The 23,967-nt window shown below is 50.5% G+C and overlaps 2 protein-coding genes across 7 annotated transcripts in view; both read left to right on the forward strand.

Moving 5' to 3' along the window:
- The first annotated feature begins 12 nt into the window (after positions 1–12).
- TIMM29 (translocase of inner mitochondrial membrane 29) lies at positions 13–1,050 on the forward strand. Its single transcript, XM_029215683.1, has 2 exons — positions 13–162; positions 239–1,050. Exons 1-2 carry the CDS (start codon positions 69–71, stop codon positions 925–927), a joined length of 783 nt encoding a protein of 260 aa, XP_029071516.1. The 5' UTR covers positions 13–68; the 3' UTR covers positions 928–1,050.
- Positions 1,051–1,237: 187 nt separating this feature from the next.
- The window catches only part of LOC114891533 (GTPase HRas-like), a 47,925-nt gene continuing 25,195 nt past the window's right edge, over positions 1,238–23,967 (forward strand). For 3 of the 6 annotated variants that reach the window (XR_003792530.1, XM_029215681.1, XM_029215678.1), the window contains exons 1-5: positions 1,238–1,789; positions 3,194–3,369; positions 3,475–3,634; positions 4,119–4,315; positions 10,389–10,523. Coding sequence is in view for 5 of the 6 variants with exons in the window: in XM_029215681.1 (XP_029071514.1) it covers positions 1,718–1,789; positions 3,194–3,369; positions 3,475–3,634; positions 4,119–4,315; positions 10,389–10,479 (696 nt within the window). In the remaining variant the exon portion in view is untranslated. Of the gene's footprint in view, positions 1,790–3,193; positions 3,370–3,474; positions 4,316–10,388; positions 10,524–11,906; positions 12,908–14,088; positions 14,126–23,967 lie in introns of those variants that run through there. The other 3 variants (XM_029215682.1, XM_029215679.1, XM_029215677.1) reach the window with 3 other exon arrangements.

Raw genomic sequence — 23,967 nt, forward strand, 5'->3', positions numbered from 1 at the left:
CTCCCCGGGCCTTCTGCTTCGCCTACCTGGCGTTTCTCTTCGGAGTGAGGACGCAAAGCCGGAAGACAATGGCGGCGGCCGTTCTGAAGAGATTTTGGCCCCGAAGCCGTGGAGAGACTGGTGACACTGCGGCCGCAAAGCCCGGCGTGTGGGCACGGTTGGGTGAGTAGCGGCGGGAGGCGGCGGGGTGGGCGGCCGCAGCGGCCGCACCGCCCTCATCGCGCTTCTCTCCCCTCAGGCGCCTGGGCCCGCGCGCTGCTCCGGGACTACGCTGAGGCCTGCGGGGACGCGGCGGCGGCGGCGAGGGCCCGACCCGTGCGGGCGGCCGTGTACGTGGGGCTGCTGGGTGGCGCGGCGGCCTGCTGCGCCCTCGCGCCGAGCGAGGCGGCCTTTGAGGAGGCGCTGCTCGACGCGTCGGGGACCCTCTTGCTGCTGGCGCCCGCCACGCGCAACCGCGACTCGGAGGCGTTCGTGCAACGGCTGCTCTGGCTGCGGGGTCGCGGCTGCCTGCGCCACGTGAGCCTGGGTCTCTGCTCGCTGGTGTACGAGGCGCCCTTCGACGCCCAGGCCAGCCTCTACCAGGCCCGCTGCCGCTACCTGCAGCCCCGCTGGGTCGACTTCCCGGACCGGATCCTGGATGTGGGCTTCGTGGGCCGCTGGTGGGTGCTGGGGACCCGGATGCGCGACTGCGACATCAACGACGACGAGTTTCTGCACCTGCCGGCACATCTGCGCGTCGTCGGGCCCCACCAGCTGCACTCGGAGGCCAACGAGCGGCTCTTCGACGAGAAGTTCAAGCCCGTGGTGCTCACCGACGATCAGGTGGACCAGGCGCTGTGGGAGGAGCAGGTTTTGCAGAAGGAGAAGAAGGACCAGCTCGCCCTGAGCCAGGCCGACCCGCTGGTGCCGTCGGAAGTTGCGAGATGAAACCCAGACCAGCCTGGGTCCCGATCGGGCTCTGAGCCCCGGCAGACTGTTGGCCCGGGATTGTGCAGTTGGTGCGAGTGAGCCTCAAACGCGGAGTGACGGAAATAAATTATTTGCACTGTTCTCTCCCTGCGTTTTCACAAAATCGGGGGCCTCCCTCTCACCTGTTGATTGTGAGCTAACGCTAATTCAGAGCCTCCTTGGTCTAGGAGTTGGGGAGAGCAGACCGGCATGCCATGTCATGTTTAGCACTGCCAGAGTTAGCAAGGAGCATTAGACCGAAATAAGCCTTTTTTCACTGGGCTTCACAGCCTGAGGTATCACAGTTGTTAGGTAACTCCCAAGCTCTACCAAGAACTTTGAGACTGACCTGGGATAGGTGAAGTGCCCTCTCCACACCTCGGATTCTTTTTCTGTAAACAGGAGCACAGTCTGCTCGGGGTGTTAGCAAAATCAGAGACCACCAGAACGCACTTGGTACCTAGCAGGCCCTCGCGGTGTGCAGTGGGGCTGAGTGGGGAGGATTGCAGCTCTGACTTCACGTCCTTCCTGCCTGCCCCTGGGAAGGGAGCACAGCTCCCCAGCTTCACCTGCAGCCCCGCAGGGCCGCCCCGGGAAGTGCTCAGTAAACGGAGGACCACAGAGCCGGGAGCCTGGGTTCGCTTTTCTCTCAGAACAAAAGGACGCTTGGCTATAACAGGAACATTTTCCAGTTCTCTCTTTTTCTTTTCATTCTTAAGTAGCTTGAATCACTTCAGCTTTACAGGCCAGTCCAGGAGTTGGCCTCTAGATGTCCTCAGGGGCTGCAGGAGCCGGGCCGGGCGAGGTGCCTACTGTCCTCGCCAGGCACGCGGGGGTGCAGGTGAGACACGGGCAGAGGTGTTCCGCTCTGCCTCACCCAGGGCAGCCCCTCTGGCTGTGTGTCCCTGGCCCTGTCTTCCGGGACCCCACAAGTGTGCTGGGTGCCCCCGAGAGGAGGCCCGCCCGTGACCATGGGGCAAGGCAGGTCTCCCACCCGCCAGAGCCCCATGGACCCCTGCGAAGAGCTCGGGCACCGCATGGCCATCACACACACCAGGCGAACCTGGAGTTTAGAAAATCACTGCCCACTGACCCTGCAAGGGACCCCCTTCTTTAAGCATCACAAAATGGGGACACCCCAGCTAGGAGCGTTGGCCCCAGGCCCTTTTCCTTTCTTACCTGTCCCCTGTTCCCACACCTCCTTTGAGTCTTTTCCTGTGATCACCTTCTGCTTCCTGGAGCTCTGGCCCCTGCCTGCCCACCTCCTCACCTGCCCTATGTTTTCCAAACTTCTTCTGGCATTGGGGCCTCGTGGGTTTCCCTTTATTTCCCCTTTATGTAGATCTTTTCCGTGGAGCAGAGCCCCATCCTGCCAGGGCAGGGATTCTTTCTGTCTGCCTGTCACCCTCTGCCTGGAGCAGCACCTGGCGTGCAGTAGGCGCTCGGTGAATACTTGTCAGATGCACCAGCATGCCAGGTGGGGGGTGGCTGGAGCTGCTTGTCGGCTGCCACTTGCCAGTCCCAGCACACGCTGTGCCCTCCACTGTGGCAAGGCCTGTTCTCGTGGGGACACTGGTACCGTCAGCCCACGGCACCTCCAGTTCAGGCCTTTTGCCTACCCAGCAGCTTCTAATTCAGGTGCTTGCTTGGGAGATGCTCTCAGCTGTCTGCCCTGTGTTTGGGGGGACCGGCTCCCTGCTTCTCTCACACAGTCATTAAGTACAGCTGGAGGTAGGACCGCCCCCCCCCCCCCGGGCTGGAGGTGCCACAGATGAGCGTCTGGGCCACCCTTCTGGCTGGGGCCCCTGTTACCTGTCTGGGCACAGAGGGCAGGCCAGGCCTGGGCATGCTGGCGCAGGGAACTCAGTGGGTGTGCCCTGCGTGGTCTGGCCGTGGTGCGTGAGGCTTCCTTGGCGGGCGGGACAGGAGACCACTGCAGTGCCTTGTGCTGCGGTCCCTTGAGGACTGATGACGGAGTATGAGCTCACGGTGGTGGGTGCCAGAGGCGTGGGGAAGAGTGCCCTGACCACCCAGCTCATCCAGAACCACTCTGTGGATGAGTACTTTCCCACCATAGAGGTGAGCCGGCCCGGCTCCCGTCCACAGCCCAGCTCCTGACACGGGCTTGTCTCCCACCCACACTGCAGGAGGGGTCTCCTTGTCATTGGTCCTGGGGGGCATGAGAGGAGCGAGGGAGGGTCCCATCCCTGGAGGGCCGGCTGTCTCTAAGCAGTGTCCTCCCCAGGACTCCCACCAGAAGCAAGTGGTCCACCTGCTGGGCATGCTGGACACGGTGGGCCGGGAGGAGTACAGCGCTGTGCAGGCCCAGTACACGTGCACCCGGGAGGGCTTCCTCTGTTTGCCGTCAACGATGCCAAGTCCTTCAAAGGCCAGATCCTTCGAGGACATCCGCCAGTACAGGTGAGCTGCCCAGCAACCCTCGGAGGCCTCCCGTCTGCTCTCTGCGTGTCCCAGGTGCAGCTGAGCCTACAGCCCACCGGCCGACTCACGCCTTCCCCCTTGCAGGGAGCAGATTGAGTGGTTGAAGGAATCGGACGACATGCCCAGGGTGCTGTTGGGGAACAAGTGTGACCTGGCCACGTGTACCGTGGAGTGTTGGCAGGCCCAGGACCTGGCCCGCAGCTATGGCATCCCCTACATGGAGACTTCGGCCAAGAAGTGCCAGGTGAGCCGGAGCTACCCCCTGCCCTGCCCAGGGGCAGCTCTCACTGCCCCCTCTCCCTCGACGCAGGGCAGCCGCTCTGGCTCTGGCTCCAGCTCCAGGACCCTCTGGGACCCTCTGGGACCCCCGTTGCCCAGCAGCCCCTCACGCTGTAAGTCTCCCTGGACGTCAGGACAGCGAGGGAGGCCAGCGTCTGGGTCTGGGCCGACACAGCTCCCGGGGGATGTGGAGGTCCCCAGGGAGAGCTCCCCTGACCAGGCTGGAGCGGTGACCCTGGGGCCCCAACCCCTGTACCCCCAGAGCAGCAAGGAGGTCCCAATCGGCCCAACCCCCCAGGAGGCCGTGGGGGAGTTGCTGAGGACAAGCCTCCCAACGGGGTGGCCCTGGGGATCAAGACGGGCAGGGCCCAGCTCCCCGTTTGCGGGGCTGGGGTTCCACTTGAGACCAAGGTAGTGGTCCCCCCAACGAGCTGGCCCCCTCTTGCCAGGGCGTGGAGGATGCCTTCTACAAGCTGGAGCACAAGAGCCGGCAGCACAAGGCGAGCAAGCTGGGCCCGCCTGCCCCACGGGGGTGGCCTGGGCTGCCTGAGCTGCAGGGCCTGCTCTCCCGACTGAGGCACAGGCGACAGGCGTGGAAAAGGCACCAGCAGGGAGGATGCAGGGAAGGAAGCTCTGGCCCGCCCAGGTAGGTGACGGAGGGACCATGGGTCTGCGGGGACCCCTTGCACAGACTGTCGTGAACTGATGCCGCTGGCCCCCCGGCTATCACTCTCCTCAGCCCCATACTGGCCCACTGGGCACGTGCTGAGTCACTGTAGAGTATCTGATGGGCTTGACCCTGGTGTTCGGCTGAGTCCAGGAGGCCGTTGTGCGTGTGGCCCCCCAGGAGGCATGTGGGAACCTCAGCTTGGTCCTGCTGGTGGCCCCTCTGTCTCTGGGGGCCCCGGGTGCGTCCTGCAGAGACCCCCTGGGTGCTGCAAGAATGGGCCAGTCTAGCATGTAACACATGAAACTTTATTCACCTTCAACCAGCAAAGGGGGAAACTAAGACAAAGGGTGTCCCTTCCTCTGGGAGGGAGGCTTTCATAGGGAAGGGCTCTGGGGGCGGGGAGCTCATTTGGACTCCGGCTGGGGTCGTATCTCCTGAGTTTTGGGGACCCTGAAAGGCAGTAACTGACTTTGGCAAAGGCAAGGGTGCAGCCTGTTGGGTCCAGCCCGCCCAGAGTGCCCTCTGCTCTGCCTCGTGGGGCCCAGATGGCTGCGTGGGCTCTGGCATCGGGCCAGCCCTGCCTCCTTATGTGTATGGGGGTGCGGTCAGCCCACCTGCCCCTGCCAGCCCCTCGGTGGAGGTGGCCTGTTCCTCCCAGAGCCACCTCAGGTCACCGAAGTGTCCTTGTGGGGCATGTCTAGGCCCCAGCTGGTCATGTGCGGCTCCGAGAGGGCCCGCCTGGCCTTGGGCCAGAATTCTGGACTGGCCCGGGTGGCCCCTTTAGGCACCATTCTGGCTGGAGGGGTGCTCATGGCGCGCCTGCCCTCCCGGGGCCCAAATGCAGGCCAGGCCAAGCCCTTCAGGGTCAGGGCCTTGTGCCGTGCAAGGGGGGCACCGTCCCGTGGGAAGGCCAGCGTGAAGCAGCAGGGCGTGTCGCTGGCTTCCCAGGGCCTCGGGGTCACTGTGCTCAGAGTCATCTTGTCTTCTGGAGGCCCCTGTGTGTCCAGCTTCTCTGGGGACACAGACGTCAGGGGGTTGTAGGCACGTGCGCGGCCTTGGGGCAGCTCTTGGGGCGCCGCCCTGGCTCCGCTGTGGCCGTGCTGGTCACTGCCCCGGGAGGGGCGCTGGCTGCAGGTGCCACAGGGCAGGAGGAGCGTCCTGGGCCTGGCGGCACTGTCTTCAGCAGGCTGGGCAGAGCCGGTGGCAGGGGGCCTCAGTGGGGTTGCAGGGCCAGGCCTGTCATGCGGCCCTGGGGATGGTCCGGCCAGGCGCTGCAGGGGAAGGGACCCAGCCTTCTGGCTGAAAGCTGATGTCCGCGGGCCACTTGCCTGTGGCCTCATGGTTCACTGGGAGGTTTGGGAGGGAATTCCATCGCCGTGGCAACAGCCAATCCTGAGGGCTGTCCTGGGCTGTGGACCGGCAGGCCAGACATGGAGCTGATGTTCCTTGAGGGAATGTTCTGGAAAGAGCAGATGGGGTGGGGGCTACCTCCCTTGGGGCCCTACAGGAGTCTGGGTTACTAGAAACGTTCATCCCTGCTAAGATTTCGATTAATAATGTGGCATCTTCAGGATCAAAACTCAAGTTTCATGACAACAGCAATGCTTGTTAGGCCTCGAGCTAATTGTTAAAAAACCTTTCTGGTGCGGCGAGCACCTGGCAGCCCTGTCAAGTGCGGGCATCAACCCAGGAATTAGGTGCTGTTTCTGTCCTGAAACGTGGAGTCTGCACCCCAGCCTTTCTGCTCAGTCTAAGATTGGGGAGCCCCCTACATCATCTCTGTGACCCTGTGCGCCTGCATCCTTACCATCGCGTAGAACCCCCTGGAAGGGGCAGGGCCTGGGCGCGGGGCTACTCATGGTGTCATACACGGAGTAGGCTGCCAGCACGTGGAACGGGCTTGCTGCCTGGGGAAGGGCACACAGGGGTGCTTGTTTCATGCTGATGCTCTTGGTTTCATATTGTCTGACAAACCCTCATGACAAAACAGGTGTGTTTAAGAAATAAGGCAAAAAAGCAGTGAACTCTTCAGGACACCTCAGTGTGAAACATTTTTCATGGGTAAAGTGTACATGTAAGGAAACGCATAGATCCCAGGTGTACCGTGTGATGAGCTTTGATTTTCTTTATTTTTTCAGTTTGCACACGTAACAGCTCAGTCTCTGGGATGCACGGCCTGTGGGTTTTCACACAAGGGTGGGGCCGCCGCATCCGCGCTCCAGCCTCGCAGCCCCGGCAGCCACTGCTCCTTATCCTCCCGGGGTTGCGCCTTTTCCAGAACGTCCTGTGAATGGAGTCATACGTGGGTCTGGATTCTTTCATTTAGCAAAACAAGTCTAAGACTCACCCGTGCTTTGAGTGAATCAATAGCTGGTTCCCTTGTGCCCCTGAATCGTAGTCCGTTTCATGGAATCCCACGGATTTTCCATTCCCTCTTTGAAGATCATCTTGGTTGCTTCCAGTTGTTAACGATCATGAGCAGAGCAGTGAAGATTGCATGCAGGTTTTATGTGGATGTATGTTTTCAAGTCCTTTGGGTAAATCCGAAGGAGCATGATTGCTGAGCACATGGTGAGCACATGTGTGCGGTTTTGTAAGAAACGGTCAAGCTGTCTCCCACGGTGGCTGCGCCATATGCATCCCCACCGGTGCTGGACGGGAGTTCCTGTTGCTCCACGTCCTCGCCAGCACTTTGCTTCTTATTCTGCACGAGTCTTTCATTAGGTATACGATTAGCAAATCATTTCTCCCAGTCTGTAGCTTTTTCATTCTCTTAACTGTGTCTTTTGCAGAATGACAGTTTTACATTTAGATACGGTTGTACTTGTCGCTGCTTTCCATCATGCTTTTATTAAAGTTCCTTACTCATGGAACTCATGAGTTTCTGATGTTTTTCTGATCTGGCAAATGCACAAGGGCCAACGGAGGGCTCCAAGCTCATGCTCTTCCCACCTGTAGAGGATGCTGTCACCTCCATGCTCTTAGCTTTAACAGTGTGTTCATGGTACCTGATGATCCCCAACCAGAACCCTCTGAGATTCCTCGACCTTCCCTCATAGCTGTGACCTCGCTGCTGAGGTGAGACGGACACGGTGACATTGATTTGGTGCCAATGTGCACATCTCTTAGGAGCGAGGTGAACAAGCATATTTTATCATTCCTTCCTTTTTTTTGTGAACTCTCCCTTATCATTTCTCATATTTTTGCCTTGTAAGAAATTGATTTGTAGAAAGTTCTCACCCATTAAGGGCATTAGAACTGTAAATATTTTCCCCCAGTTTCATAGTATCTTTGAGTTTGATTAGGGATTTTCCCCCATGCAGATACTTGATTTTCATGTGGTTGAATCAGCCAGTTTTTAAAGTGGAATCTAGGATTTTGTCTGACTTAGAAAGGCTTTTGGTAATTACGGTAGCATTAGTGTAACCTTTATCTATGTCTTGTAGCTGGCGTGCCTAGTCCCTCTTTCACGCGTTTACAGGGTTTTCCCAGCAGTTCTCGCTTAGTTACTCTGCATGTGAACTTTCGAATCAGCTCCTCTAAGTCCCGAAACAGCTGGCACGACATCTTCTTGGGGCTCCTCCATGTCACCGACTCAGGTCGCGCACGTCCTCAGGGCACGGCACCCCGTGTGGTCTCTGACTCCCCCCCACACCCGGTCGTGGTGAGGGGTCGGCAGGCTGGGCACGTGGTCAAGTTCCTGCAAGGAGGGCTCTCGGGGGTCTGTAACTTCTCAGAACTAAGACCCCACTAAAGCACAGCAATGTGAATAAGGCCCTGCGTGGGCACCACACCAGCTTCCCTGTGCTGTCGGCCTGGTTCCACCACGTCACCTGGCGCAGGTGTCCCCCTCCAGCTCTGGCTCCCGAGGAGGCCTGTGCGTGCCTGGGGTGGGGTGGGGGGCGTCCCACTCCTCCTCTGAACCCAGAGGAGCTGGAGCAGATGGGTGCTCCCCAGATTTGCCCCCCAACTCCGTCTAGGAGTGGCTGGGGGTACAGACTGAGGGGCAGGGGCACGAGCTCCAGGACTGCCCAGAAGGGCAGGAATCAGCAGACTTTCCCATCCGTCACCCCTGCCTTCTGTCCTCATGACAGGAAGGGCCGGAGCCCAAGCCAACGGGACTGGGTGGACCCTCCGTGCCAGGCGCCCCTGACCAGTCCCAGTGGTCGAGGTGGCTGGGGACCGGGGACGTGAACTCACCACTCGCTGTCAGCTTCTGCCCCGCAGTCAGGGTGTCAGGTGGGGCCCCATAGGACAGGAAACAGGACAAAATTGGAAATGACTGTGGCCTCGGCCGGTTCTGTGCCCACGGCCCTCCCCCTGTGCAGCCCCCGACCCACAGGGACGGGACAGGCAGCGACAGCCCAGGCCTTCACTCCCCAGGGGCAGGGACGAGGGGCGGCACCCCCAGGGCCCGGACCCTGCTCAGCCGGCCCTCTCCTGCCGCCTGCTCCCGCCCTTGAACCCTGGCCCCAGCACAGCAGCCACCCTGGCCTGGAGACCCCACGGGCCACGGACCCCGTCCATCCTGTCCCACCTCTGGGCGTCTAAGCCTCCTCCCTGGAGGGAAGGAGAAATAAAACTCCCTGTTTGCATAGGACATGGTTGACTTTAGAAAATTACAGGATATCGACAAAAACACGTGTAGAAAGACAGAGAGGGCTCAGCAAACCCATATATGTGGCAACGGGTGCCTCCCTGCTGACAAGGATCAATGGCGTGGAAACCAAAGACACTGTACCGGCTACAGTCACGCCCCGGAAAATAAGATATTGATATATACATATAACCGAATCACTTTGATGTATACCTGAAACATTGTAAATCAACTATACTTCAATTTTTAAATAAGAGCAAAAAAAAAAAAACAAATCTAAAAGCCAGCAAAACCCAATTCTCTGTGGTGATATACACAGAGTCAGGGCATACTAAACACTGGTGTGATTCATGACAGACAGCCACTGTCTCTGGCCTTTGGGGAGGGGCGGGCTGGAGACTTGAGCTCTCTTGGAAAAGCTTGGGGGGTAGGTATGTGGATGTCTGTTGTGTGAGTCTTCATAGTTTTGCATCTCTTAAATTTTGCATAGTGAAATGTGGAACATCAGACGAAACTGGGAGTGGGTCAAGGGAACAGCAGCCGAGTAGCTGGCTGGTCTTTCATTTTTCACCGGATGAGGTCACCTGCTGCCTGCTCAGTACTGCCCAGGCATAGGGTCTCTGGGAAATCACAGTTTGGAATTAAAGATGAGCGTGAAACTACCTCTATTCCCTTTTCCAAAATGTTCAGCAGAAATTTGGGTCCAGGCACCAAAGCTCTATTACTTGGGGGAAGAGTTTGCAGAGACGTACTGACTGTATGGGAGCTCTCTTGTAAGCACGGTCTGAAAGCAAACAGCCCACAGACTCCAGTCTTTCAGGGGTGCTTAGCAAATTAAGGAGTGAAAGCTGGGTTTTTGGAAGTAGGTTTTAAAGACTGTATTTCTTGGAGTAGTCCCATAAAGTGTATATTTCTTGCAGTGTGGCAGTGTCTAAAAATTGAAATCAGTGTAAATGTCCAGGAGGAAACAGTAGTTAACCCCAGGTCCATCCTTCTTAGGAAATAGCACAGTCATCAACAAGAGGGCGAGAATTACATGCACGACATGGAAGGATGGCCAGGTTATGTCATGAACTAACAAAAGCAAGTTTGGAAGAGTTTAAATTCCCCAAAGTAGAATTGCTGGGTTAAAAGATGTGTGCATTCACACTTGTTTTGGTGGCTACAATTTAAAAAAAACTCGAAAATAACAAGTGTTGACAAGGGTGTGGAGAAAATGCAACCCAACAAAATGCACTGTTGGTGGGAATGTAAAATCATGCAGCTGCTGTTTTTGGTGATTCCTCAGAAAGCTAAGTGTAGAGTTACTGTATGAGCCAGCAATTCTGCTCCTAGGTGTGTATCCAAAAGAACTGATAGCAGGGAATCCAACAGATACTCATCCAACCATGTCCATTGCAGCACCATTCACAATAGCCAAAAGGTAAAAACAACCCTTGTGTCCATCCTCAGATGTACGTGGTCCATCCATTACAATGGAATACTATTCAGCCTTAAAAAGGAAGGACATTCTGACACCTGCTACGCCATGGATGAAACCTGAAGATATGCTGAGTGAAAGAAACTGGTCACAAAAGGAAAAATACGGTATGATAGCATTTATATGAGGTCCCTAGCATAATCAGAGTCATAGAGACAGAATGTAGATTAGAGGTTTCCAGGGGAGGGGGGAGGGGGATGAGGAGTTAGTGTTTAATGGGGACGGAGTTGCCCTTTTGCAAGGTGAAAAGGGACCTGAGGATGAATGGTGGTGATGGTTGGACAACAATGTGCATGTACTTAGTGCCACTGAACTGGCAGCTTAAAAATGGTGAAGATGTTAAGTTTTATGTTATGTGTATTTTATCACACACACACAAGCTACTTAGAGGAAAAAAGGAAATCATACAGTTATTTGAGGAAACCATGGGATTGTCCCTTTCTAAGCTTTTCTTAGGAAAAGCCTTCCTAAGTATGGCTCTAAAGCCAGAAGATGAAACTCTGATAAATCCGACTCCATAAGATAAACTTCTTTGTGGCCAAAGTCAAAAACTTACTAGGAAAAAATCTTCACATCCCAGATCCCACAGGTTCAGGGCTCAGTCCCACGAGGTTGTCCCCACTTCAGATGGCAACTGCAAGTCCCAGGCTGCCCCTGGTACTTCTGACTCAGTGGCTAAAGAAGGGGTTTCGGGCTTCCCTGGTGGCACAGTGGTTGGGAGTCCGCCTGCCGATGCAGGGGACACGGGTTCGTGCCCCGGTCCGGGAAGATCCCACATGCCGCGGAGCGGCTGGGCCCGTGAGCCGTGGCCGCTGAGCCTGCGCGTCCGGAGCCTGTGCTCCGCAACGGGAGAGGCCACAACAGTGAGAGGCCCGCGTACCGCAAAAAAAAAAAAAAAAAAGAAGAAGGGGTTTCCACAACCTCTCCTCAAGTTTGATAATTTGCTAGAACAGTTCACAGAACTCAGGGAAACACTTACTCATGCCTACGAGTTTATTATATAATAAAGGATACAGATGAACAGCCAGATGAAGACATACATAGGGTGAGATCCGGAAGGGTCCCGAGCACAGGAGCTTCTGTCCCCATGAAGTTGGGGTGCACCACCCTCCTGGCGTGTGGACGTGTTCACCAACCCAGAAGCTCCCTGAACTCCAAACCTTTGGGATTTTTATGGCGCTTCATCACGTAGGCAAGATGGATCATTAGCTCAATCTCCAGCCTCTCTCCCCTTCCCAGAGGATGGGGGTGGGGCTGAAGTTCCAAGCTTCTCACCATGGCTTGATCCTACTGGCGCCCAGCCTCCATCCTGAAACTATCCAGGGCCTCACCCAGAGTCGCCTCATTAGAACAAAAGGGACTCCTGTCACCCAGGAAATGACAACAGGTTCAGGAGCCAGAGCCAGGATCCAGAGCCAGAGACCAATATATTTTCTGTTATTTCACGTATGCCAACACCATTTATTGAACCCTCTGTCCTTTCTCCACAGTTTTGAGATGCTGTCTTTTTTTTTGGCCGCACTGTGCGGCATGCAGGTCCCCCAACCGGGGATCAAACCCACCCCCTCAGCAGTGAAAGTGCAGAGTCCTAAGCACTGGACCACCAGGGAATTCCTGATACCGTCTTTTTAAAAGAAAATTTATTTTATTGAAGTATAGTTGATTTACAATTGAGATGCCGTCTTGATGATCTATTAAATACCTGTATTACAAAGTGAGTTTTACATTACAATTTACTTAATCTGTTATTGGCTAATTCTTTCTAGAGAAAGCTATAATGAATATTCTTGTACATATAACTTTGATTCCCGCCCCGTCCACCTAGAATTGCTAGTTTAAATGGGGTGACTTTGGAAATGGATTTAAACAAAAAAATCTAGCAGAGTCTTCAGTTCTGTTTGCTTTCAATTCCAAACGGGAAAAGGGAAACATCGAGAACATCTTAAGGTTTAGCAAAGAAAACTCAGGAGCATTTAAACACTTCTGAAGCTACCCGATGGTTTTAATATGACCAGGACAACAACTTAAAAAGGTAAATAGTCTGAATTAAACTTTTTTTGTTAAGTGATTAAAGATACTTTCATGGGACATAGAAATAATCTTTGTGGTAGGGGTGTCTTACAGGCCTCCCTTTGTAAGATACATTTGCAAATTCATATTTCCGATGCAGCCTGCTTGTCTACAGCTGAGAAAAAAAAGGGATAGTGAGAGAGACAATTGTCTCCTTATCTTGCTAGGAGTTCTGTTACTAGCAGTTTGGACATGGTATTTTAAGGCCAAAACATGAAATTCCTTTATTTAGCATGAAGCCAGTGAAAGCGTGTAGGCTTAAGAAGCTCAGAAATTTAAAACAGGGAGGGAATTCCCTGGCGGCCCAGTGGTTCGGACTCCGTGCTCTCACTGCCAAGGGCCCGGGTTCTATCCCTGATGGGGGAACTAAGATCCCACAAGCCGCATGGCACAGCCAAAAAAAAAAAAAATTAAACAGGGAAAAAAGATAGATGGGGTTGTAAATGACACATGACTTGAGGGACTTATGTCCTGTGGCTCTGCATGATTTTAAGTCATTTGATGCATTATTGCCAAATTTCAAGGACTTCTTGTCTGAAGGCAAAGTGGTAACAGCCCTCTCCCCTCGGGAAGGCTTCACCTACAAGGTGTTTAAGACTCAGGAGGGGTGAGAGCGAAGGTTCTGGCCAGAACTAGAGAGCCACAGGGATGGCAGAATGAGGGGCTTGGCACTAGAGTCAGCCTTGGGTATCCACGGGTTCCACATGCTGGGATCCAACTGATCTCGGGTGGCCTCAGCCTGCAGAGGCTTGAAGCAGGATTTCGGTTCCAGGCCAGAGATTGAAGTCAGGCCACAGCAGTGACAGCGCTGAATCCTAGCCACTAGACCAGTGGCCGGTGGCAAGGCCCTGGCCCGTCAGCTGTGTAGAAATGAATTTCCACATAGAGACGGAAAGTAGTGAAGCAAGTAAAGTGTTTATTAGGAGGAAAAGGTATGTGTGGATAGACACAGGGCGGGCTCAGAGAAAAAGTCGCGCCCTACTGGTAGTTTGTATCACTCATATGGGGCATTTCTTCTGGGTCTCCTTTGGCCAGTCATCTTGCTTTGCCTGGTTCTGAGTCCAAATTTGGTTTATCTCAGGGTCCTCCCATGTGTGGGCGCACATCTCTTAGGCAAGATGGTTTCTGGCTAACTGGCCTATGGGTAGGTTGACATCACCTTCTATATCGGTGGCACTCCCTCCCTTTTTGACCTTCAAGGAGCGTTTCTGTGCGTGTGTAGTCAGGAAGGTAATCTTGACCTCGAGAATGAGAAATATGTGGTCTCTTATCTGGGCAGGGCTTAGCTTCTCCTCCCTCCTGCTATTTTGGAGTGTCTGTCCACAGGGGACAAACTCCACCTGCCCAGCCTGGGACCCATCTATCTCCTGCCTTGCAACCAACCATGGATGGAAAATACTCAGGAGAAAAAAAATTCCAGAAAGTTCCAAAAAGCAAAACTTGAATTTATAACTATTTACGTATCATTTACATTGCATTTAAAACTATTTACATAGCACTTCTACTGTATTAGCTGTTGTAAGTAATCTAGAGATGATTTAAAGTATATGGGAGAGGGCTTCCCTGGTGGCGCAGTGGTTAAGAATCCGCCTGCCAATGCAGGGGACACGGGTTCAAGCCCTTGTCCGGAAAGATCCCACATGCTGTGGAGCACCTAAGCCCGTGCGCCACAACTACTCAGCCTGCACTCTAGAGCCCGTGAGCCACAACTACTGAAGCCTGCGTGCCACAACTACTGAAGCCCGCACACCTAGAGCCCATGCTCCGCAACAAGAGAAGCCACCGCAATGAGAAGCCCACGCACCGCAACAGAGAGTAGCCCCTGCTTGCCGCAACTAGAGAAAGCCTGCACTCAGCAAAAAAGATCCAATGCAGCCAAAAATAAATAAAAATTAAAAAACTTATACTAAAAATAAAAAAGTTTATGGCAGGATGTGTGTAGGTTATATGCAAACACTATGCCATTTTATATCAGGGTCCTAAGCGTCTATGGATTCTGGTATCCCCAGGTCGTGGGCAGGGGGTTTGTCCTGGAACCAATCCCCCTGGATACCAAGCGGGAACTGTACTGGGTTTTTCTACCCCTCAGGTCCTGAAACATCATGCGGCAATTTAGGGAAATCTTTCCACACTGCGTTAAACACTGGTGTAATCTTTTTTTTTTTTTTGAATTTTATTTTATTTATTTTTTTATACAGCATTAGTTATCCATTTTATTAGTTATCCATTTTATACATATTAGTGTATACATGTCAATCCCAATCTCCCAATTCATCCCTCCCCCCACCCCACCGCTTTGCCCCTCTGGTGTCCACACGTTTGTTCTCTACATCTGTGTCTCTATTTCTGCCCTGCAAACCCGTTCATCTGTACCATTTTTCTAGGTTCCACATATATGTGTTAGTGTATGATATTTGTTTTTCTCTTTCTGACTTACTTCACTCTGTATGACAGTCTCTAGATCCATCCATGTCTCCAGAAATGACCCAACTGGTGTAATTTTTAATTTTTTTATTGAAGTGTAGTTGATTTACAATGTTGTGTGAATTTATGCTGTACAGCAAAATGATTCAGTTTATATATATGTCCATTATGGTTTATCACAGGGTACTGAATATAGTTCCCCGTACTATACAGTGGGACCTTGTTGTTTATCCATTCTATATATAATAGTTTGCATCTGCTAATCCCAAACTCCCAATCCATCCCTCCCCCCACCCCCTCCCCCTTGGCAACCACAAGTCTGTTCTCTATGTCTGTGAGTCTGTTTCTGTTTCGTAGATAGGTTCATTTGTGTCATATTTTAGATTCCACATATAAGTGATGTCATATGGTATTTGTCTTTCTCTTTCTTTTTGACTCACTTCACTTAGTATGATAATCTCTAGTTCCACCCATCTTGCTGCAAACACTGGTGTAATTTAAACACATACTGACCTTTTAATCCCCCTGCCCTATGACCCAGGCTCATCCTAAGTGAAAAATCCAACACTCCTCTCTGCCGTTCAGCTAAGGATGCCTTGGGTTTCTCTCTCGCTAAGTTCTCCAAGATACTGTACTGATTGAATTCTACAAGTCACAGAAGGGAGGCAATGACATGATTCTCCCTTGCATGTATGTATGTATGTATGTATGTATGTATGTATTTTGGCCCCATGCGGCTTATGTGATCTTAGTTCCCCGACCATGGATTGAACCTGCACTCCCTACAGTGGAAGCCCAGGGTCTTAACCACTGGACCGCCAGGGAAGTCCCTCTCCCTTGTATTTAAAGTGTGTGAGGGACTTCCCTGGTGGCGCAGTGGTTAAGAATCTGCCTGCCGGGACTTCCCTGGCAGTCCAGTGGTTGAGACTCCACGCTTCCACTGAGGGGGGCACGGGTTTGATCCCTGGTCAGGGAACTAAGATCCCCACGTGCCACGCAGCGGGGCCAAAAAAAAAAAAAAAAAGAATCCGCCTGCCAATGCAGGGGACACGGCCTGGTCTGGGAAGATCCCACATGCTTCGGAGCAGCTAAGCCCCTGCGTCACAGCTACTGAGCCTATGCACCACAACTACTGAAGCACACGTACCTAGAGCCCATACTCTGCAACAAGAGAAGCCACCGCAATGAGGAGCCCACACACCGCAACGAAGAGTAGCCCCCGCTCGCCACAACTAGAGAAAGCTCGCGCACAGCAATGAAGACCCAACGCAGCCAAAAAATAAATTTATTTAAAAAACGAAATAAAGCATGTGAAAAGGAGAGCAGGGGATTGAGTCAGTCACCATCCACCTGTGCCAGGTCAGGCCAGACTGTATCTTAGATCCTGGGGACACCAGCACGATCTAACACTTGCCCTGCAGAGTATCAGGGCAGTCAGACACTGTCACAGAAAGGACAGCACATCTGGGTGAATGGGAACCAAAATGTCGGCTAACAGCGGTCCTTTGCCTGTGGTGGGAGAATGAATTAGGATTTTTTTCCTTGTTGCTTACCAGTATCCTTGTTGCTTACCAATGTCTCCTAAGTATTTTACATTAAATATGTAATTCTATAATTCAAGTTAAATAAATATTAAAGAGCTGGCAGTAGACTAGAGGATGCTTTGGTAACAAGGGAGGGGGCTGGGGACACAGAGGTACAGTGGACAGGATGGAAGGTGGAAGGGGAGGAGAAGGGTCCAGAGCTGAGGGATGAAGCTTCTGCTCCAGCCAGGGGAGTGACAGGGGCCAGATTTCCTCTCCCATCTGACACAACTCCCAACTTGGGCAAGATGTATGAAGGAAGGTTTTCAAGACACTGGAAATGTCTTGGAGGGACAGTGGCTCCTGAGACCCACGTGACCTCACCAGTGTGCTGCTTGAGAAAGTTCCAGGCTGTGGTGCTGGGGACCACGTGCTTCGGAGCCCGTGCGTCACAGCTACTGAGCCTATGCACCGCTCTCTCCCTGAGCGCCCAGGGAGCTGAGAGTCCAAGCAGACCAGGGCAGGCAGACACCACCCCAGTGCCCCTCGCAGGGAATGCGTGAGCACAGGGGAGGTTGTCCCCGCAGTGGCATACCACGTGGCAGTGAAAAGAAACCAACTCCTGATGCAAGCTGCCACCTGTCTGAGTAACATGGTGGAGTGAAAGAAGCCGGAAGAAAACGGTACATAGTGGATGATTCCCAGCTATTTAAAAGTCTAGAAAACGCAGCCGGTTTTAGTGACAGAGAGCACATCAGTGGTTGTCTGGAGGGAGAGGGGAGTGTGGGTCACAGATGCTTCATGGGTATATACACACGTCACAGTGAATCAAACTGTGCACCTTAAGTATACACAGTTTACTGTATGTCAACTGTACCTCAATAAAGCTGTTTTAAATAAAATTAATAGGCTTCAGTTTTAGGTTTACAGAAAAACTAAGCATACAGTAATGAAAGTCTCCACAGACTCCCCGCCAGCCCCCGTTCTCCCACCCAGTAGTTTCCCCTATTATTAACATTTTGCTTTAGTCAGGAACATTTGTTACAATTGATGAACCTACAAACAGATATATATATATATTTTTTAATTGAAGTATAGTTGATTTACAATGTTGTGTTAGTTTCTGGTGTACAGCAAAGTGATTCAGTTACAAATATATATTCTAATACATTCTTTTTCATATTCTTTTTCATTATGGTTTATCACAGGATATTGAATATAGTTCCCTGTGCTACACAGTAGGACCTTGTTGTTTATCCATTCTTTACATAATAGTTTGCATCTGCTTAACCCAAACTCCCAATCCATCCCTCCGCCATGGCTCGTTTATTTTTATCATTGAATATATGCCATTGTCTGGATGTACCATCGTGTGTGTATCCGCTCACCTATTGAAAGACATCCTCAGAGCTGACTGGGCAGGTTACGGCAGACACAACGGAGCGGCACAGCAGGACGAGTTGTGGCGCGTAGTGACCACCAGAGGGCGCCAGATCCCCCTTCTCTCTCACCAGGACGGCACCAGCAATTTCCCCCCTGTCCTAACCCCACTGTTCCCTGTGCTAGGGTTGATCGGGTCTTTTCCTTGAACTAGGGTTGATCTGGAAACCACTTGTGGGAAAAATTAAGTTGGACTTGTTTCCTTTGGATTAAAAACCAAGGTTTCATGACTAGATGCATGACGGGGGCGGGGAAGGGGTGGTACTTTGTTGAGCATTTATGGGGGCTTGTCCAGAATCTCTCCCCCAAAGAAGTTAACTGAAGAGTCAGCTGGATCTGCCCTCTGTAGAGATGAACTTAGCTGTTGGGGGGCGGGGGAGGGGGGAGGAAAAGCAGCCCCGAGCCTGATTTCCCATGACTGCAGTGCCAGCAACCCCTTGCCCAAGGCTGCTTGCATCTGGTTGGATGAGAAATCAGGGGCCCAGCAGAAGGGGTGATGGCTTGGAATCTTTGGTCCGAGGGACACCCCCGTTCCTCTATCTATTGATTACGTTAAACTGCTGTTGCTGGCTGCAGACAGAGCTGCCTTCCCGGGTGTGTGCAGCGTTCCCCGCGTGGATTCAGGGCAGGTGATGTGTGCCTTGTCTTCACCCTGTGTTCTCAGTTATGGCTCTTTAGGGAAGATAGTGCCTGTTCCAGAAAACAGATCGATTTTTTCAGAATGTATTATTAAGGGCTCAGAATAAGGAATCTTATGCTTACAAATAAGTTTTTAATTAATTCATGATAACTTATTACACACTGAATCGTATTGAGGGACGATTATGCATTTAAAGCCATGTAAGCGTTCCCATGAAAACTTGAGTGAAGCTGGAGCTTTTATTATTTATTTATTTATTTATTTATCGGTGTCTCAAGGCATAAGGGATCTTAGTTCCTCGACCAGGGGTGGAACCTGTGCCCCCTGCAATGGAAGCGGGGAGTCCTAACCACTGGACCGCCAGGGAATTCCTGAAGCTGGAACCTTTTGTGTGTGTGTGTGTGTGTGTGTGTGTGTGTGTGTGGTACGCGGGCCTCTCACTGTTGTGGCTCTTCCGTTGTGGAGCACAGGCTCCGGACGCGCAGGCTCAGCGGACATGGCTCACGGGCCCAGCCGCTCCGCGGTTTGTGGGATCTTCCCGGACCAGGGCACGAACCCGTGTCCCCTGCATCAGCAGGCGGACTCTCAACCACTGCGCCACCAGGGAAGCCCCTGTATAGCTTTTTTGTCCCTCATTTCCTGCATTACAGTTTTCTTCTGTTTAGTTTTTTTTTTTTTTAAGTGAAACGTTTAAATGCCTCTCCCGTTTCCTTTTGTGTATATTCTACAGCTATTTTCTTTGTGGTTGCCATGGGATTGCATTCAACATCCTAAAGTTATAACACTCTAATTTGGATTTATACCAGCTTAATGTCAATAACACACAAAACTGCTCCTTTACAGCTCCATGCCACTTTTTTCAGTTGTTGCTGTCACAAAATCGTATCTGCATACATAGTGTGACCAAAAACATCAACAAATAATTTTTAAAGTACATTAGTTTCTTAAATTATATATAAACTGGCTTTTAGACTAGTAATTGATTTATTTTTAAAAAGTGTATCAATCTCTTAAATCACATAGAAAGCAAATAGTGGAGTTACAAACCATTATTTACAATATTATTACAATAACAATAGCTTTTATAACTGCCCATGTATTTACCTTTATTGGGCTCTTTATGTCTCCATATGGCTTTTTCTTTTTGGGCTGTGTTGCGTCTTCGTTGCTGCGCACGGGCTTTCTCTAGTTGCGGCGAGCAGGGCTACTCTTCGTTGTGGTGTGCGGGCTTTCTCATTGTGGTGGCTTCTATTGTTGCGTAGCACTGGCTCTAGGCATGTGGGCTTCAGTAGTTGCAGCACGCAGGCTCAGTAGTTGTGGCTCTCGGGCTCTAGAGCACAGGCTCAGTAGTTGTGGCGCATGGGCTTAGTTGCTCCGCGGCATATGGGATCTTCCCTGACCAGGGATTGAACCCGCGTTCCCTGCATTGGCCGGTGGATTCTTATCCACTGTGCCACCAGGGAAGCCCCAGGGTCCATTCATTTATTTTTAACATCATTATTGGAGTATAATTGCTTTACAATTTTGTGTTAGTTTCTGCTGTATAACAAAGTGAATCAGCTATATGCATACGTATATACACATATCCCCTCCCTCTTGCATCTCCCTCCCACCCTCCCTATCCCACCCCTCTAGGTGGTCACAAAGCACCGAGCTGATCTCCCTGTGCTATGCGGCTGCTTCCCACTAGCTATCTATTTTACGTTTGGTAGTGTATATATGTCCATGCCACTCTCTCACTTCATCCCAGCTTACCCTTCCCCCGTCCCCGTGTCCTCAAGTCCATTCTCTACATCTGCGTCTTCGTTTCTGTCCGGCCCCTGGGCTCTTCAGAACCATTTTTTTTAAATTAATTCCATATATATGTGTTAGCATATGGTAGTAGTTTTTCTCTTTCTGACTTACATCACTCTGTATGACAGACTCTAGGTCCATCCACCTCACTACAAATAACTCAATTTCATTTCTTTTTATGGCTCAGTAATATTCCATTGTATATATGTGCCACATCTTCTTTATCCATTCATCTGTCAATGGACACATAGTTTGCTTCCATGTCCAGGCTATTGTAAATAGAGCTGCAATGAACATTGTGGTACATGTCTTTTTTTGAATTATGGTTTTCTCAGGGCATATGCCCAGTAGTGGGATTGCTGGGTCATATGGTAGTTCTACTTGTAGTTTTTTAAGGACCCTCCATACTGTTCTCCATAGTGGCTGTATCAATTTACATTCCCACCAACAGTGCAGGAGGGTTCCCTTTTCTCCACATCCTTTCCAGTATTTATTGTTTGTAGATTTTTTGATGATGGCCATTCTGACTGGTGTGGGGTGATACCTCATTGTAGTTTTGATTTGCATTTCTCTAGTGGTTAGTGATGTTGAGCATCTTTTCATGTTTGTGTTGGCAATCTGTATTTCTCTTCTTTGGAGAAATGTCTGTTTAGGTCTTCTGCCCATTTTTGGATTAGGTTGTTTGTTTTTCTGATATTGAGCTGCATGAGCTGCTTGTATATTCTGGAGATTAATCCTTTGTTAGTTGCTTTGTTTGCAAATATTTTCTCCCATTCTGAGGGTTGCCTTTTCGTCTTTTTTATGGTTTCCTTTGCTGTACAGAAGCTTTTAAGTTTCATTAGGTCCCATTTGCTTATTTTTATTTCCATTACTGTAGGAGGGGGGTCACAAAGCATCTTGCTGTGATTTATGTCATAGAGTGTTCTGCCTATGTTTTCCTCTAAGAGTTTGATAGTGTCTGGCCTTACATTTAGGTCTTTAATCCATTTTGAGTTTATTTTTGTGTATGGTGTTAGGGAGTGTTCTAATTTCATTCTTTTACATATAGCTGTCCAGTTTTCCCAGCACCACTTATTGAAGAGGTTGTCTTTTTCCACTGTATACTCTTGCCACCTTTATCAAAGATAAGGTGACCATATGTGCATGAGCTTATCTCTGGGCTTTCTATCCTGTTCCATTGATCTATATTTCTGTTTTTGTGCCAGTACCATACTGTCTTGATTACTGTAGCTTTGTAGTATAGTCTGAAGTCAGGGAGCCTGATTCCTCCAGCTCCGTTTTTCTTTCTCAAGATTGCCTTGGCTATTCGGGGTCTTTTGTGTCTCCACACAAATTGTGAATTTTTTTGTTCTAGTTCTGTGAAAAATGCCATTGGTAGTTTGATAAGGATTGCACTGAATCTGTAGTCATTTTCACAATGTTGATTCTTCCAATCCAAGAACATGGTATATCTCTCCATCTGTTTGTATCATCTCTAATTTTTTTCATCACTGTCTTATAGTTTTCTGCATACAGCTCTTATGTCTCCTTAGGTAGGTTTATTCCCAGGTATTTTATTCTTTTTGTTGCAGTGGTAAATGAGAGTGTTTCCCTAATTTCTCTTTCAGATTTTTCATCATTAGTGTATAGGAATGCAAGAGACTTCTGTGCATTAATTTTGTATCTTGCTACTCTACCAAATTCATTGATTAGCTCTAGTAGTTTTCTGGTAGTATCTTTAGGATTCTCTATGTATTGTATCATGTCAACTGCAAACAGTGACAGCTTTACTTCTTCTTTTCCGATTTGGATTCCTTTTATTTCTTTTTCTTCTCTGATTGCTGTGGCTAAAACTTCCAAAACTATGTTGAATAATAGTGGTGAGAGTGGGCAACCTTGTCTTGTTCCTGATCTTAGAGGAAATGGTTTCAGTTTTTCACCATTGAGAACAATGTTGGCTGTGGGTTTGTCCTATATGGCCTTTATTATGTTCAGGTATATTCCCTCTATGCTTACTTTCTGGAGAATTTTTATCATAAATAGGTGTTGAATTTTGTCAAAAGCTTTTTCTGCATCTATTTAGATTATCATATGGTTTTTATTCTTCAATTTGTTAATATGGTGTATCACATTGATTGATTCGTGTATATTGAGGAATCCTTGCATTCCTGGGGTAAACCCCACTTGATCATGTTGTATGATCCTTTTAATGTGCTGTTGGATTCTGTTTGCTAGTATTTTATTGAGGATTTTTGCATCTATGTTCATCAGAGATATTGGCCTGTAGTTTTCCTTTTTTGTGACATCTTTATCTGGTTTTGGTATCAGGGTGATGGTGGCCTCGTAGAATGAGTTTGGGAGTGTTCCTCCCACTACTATATTTTGGAAGCATTTCAGAAGGATGGGTGTTAGCTCTTCTCTAAATGTTTTTTGTTTTTTTGGCGGTACACGGGCCTCTCACTGTTATGGCCTCTCCCGTTGCAGAGCACAAGCTCCGGACGTGCAGGCTCAGAGGCCATGGCTCACGGGCCCAGCCGCTCCGCGGCACGTGGTATCTTCCCAGACCAGGGCACGAACCCGTGTCCCCTGCTTCGGCAAGCGGACTCTCAACCACTGGGCCACCAGGGAAGCCCTCTAAGTGTTTGACAGAATTCACCTGTGAAGCCATTTGGTCCTGGGCTTTGGTTTGTTGGAAGATTTTTAATCACAGTTTCAATTTCAGTGCTTGTGATTGGTCTGTTTATATTTTCTATTTCTTCCTGATTCAGTCTCAGAAGGTTGTGCTTTTCTAAGAATTTGTCCATTTCTTCCAGGTTGTCCATTTTATTGGCATATAGTTGCTTGTAGTAATCTCTCATGATTCTTTGTATTTCTGCAGTGTCAGTTGTTACTTCTCCTTTCTCATTTCTAATTCTGTTGATTTGAGTCTTCTCCCTTTTTTTCTTGATGAGTCTGGCTAATGGTTTATCAATTTTGTTTATCTTCTCAAAGAACCAGCTTTTAGTTTTATTGATCTTTGCTATTGTTTCTTTCGTTTCTTTTTCATTTATTTCTGATCTGATCTTTACGATTTCTTTCCTTCTGCTAACTTTGGGGTTTTTTTGTTCTTCTTTCTCTTTTTTTTAAAAATAAATTTATTTATATTCTTTTATTTATTTTTGGCTGAGTTGTGCCCCCGTTACTGCATGCAGGCCCTCTCTAGTTGCAGTGGGGGGGGGGCTACTCTTTGCCGCGGTGCACGGGCTTCTCACTGAGGTGGCCTCTCCCGTTGCGGAGCACGGGCTCTACGCATGCAGGCTTCATTAGTTGTGGCTCGTGGGCTCTAGAGCGCACCCTCAGCAGTTGTGGCGCACGGGCCTAGTTGCTCTGCGGCATGTGGGATCCTCCCCGACCAGGGCTCAGACTGTTTTTTTTTTTAATGGGTGGTGCTGTATTCCTCTCTTACTGCTTGTTTGGCCTGAGACGTCCAGCACTGGAGTCTGCAGGCAGTTGGGTAGAGCTGGGTCTTGGTGCTGACATGAGGACCTCTGGGAGGCCTCACTCTGATTAATATTCCCTGGGGTCTGAGGTTCTCTGTTAGTCCAGTGGTTTGGACTTGGAGCTCCCACCACAGGAGCTTGGGCCCAGCATCCGGCCTGGGAACCAAGATCCCACAAGCTTCATGGCGCAGTTAAAAAAAAA

This window comes from Monodon monoceros, unplaced genomic scaffold, assembly GCF_005190385.1.
Source record: "Monodon monoceros isolate NGI ecotype Baffin Bay Population unplaced genomic scaffold, NGI_Narwhal_1 Super_Scaffold_12, whole genome shotgun sequence".
Lineage (NCBI taxonomy): Eukaryota > Metazoa > Chordata > Mammalia > Artiodactyla > Monodontidae > Monodon > Monodon monoceros.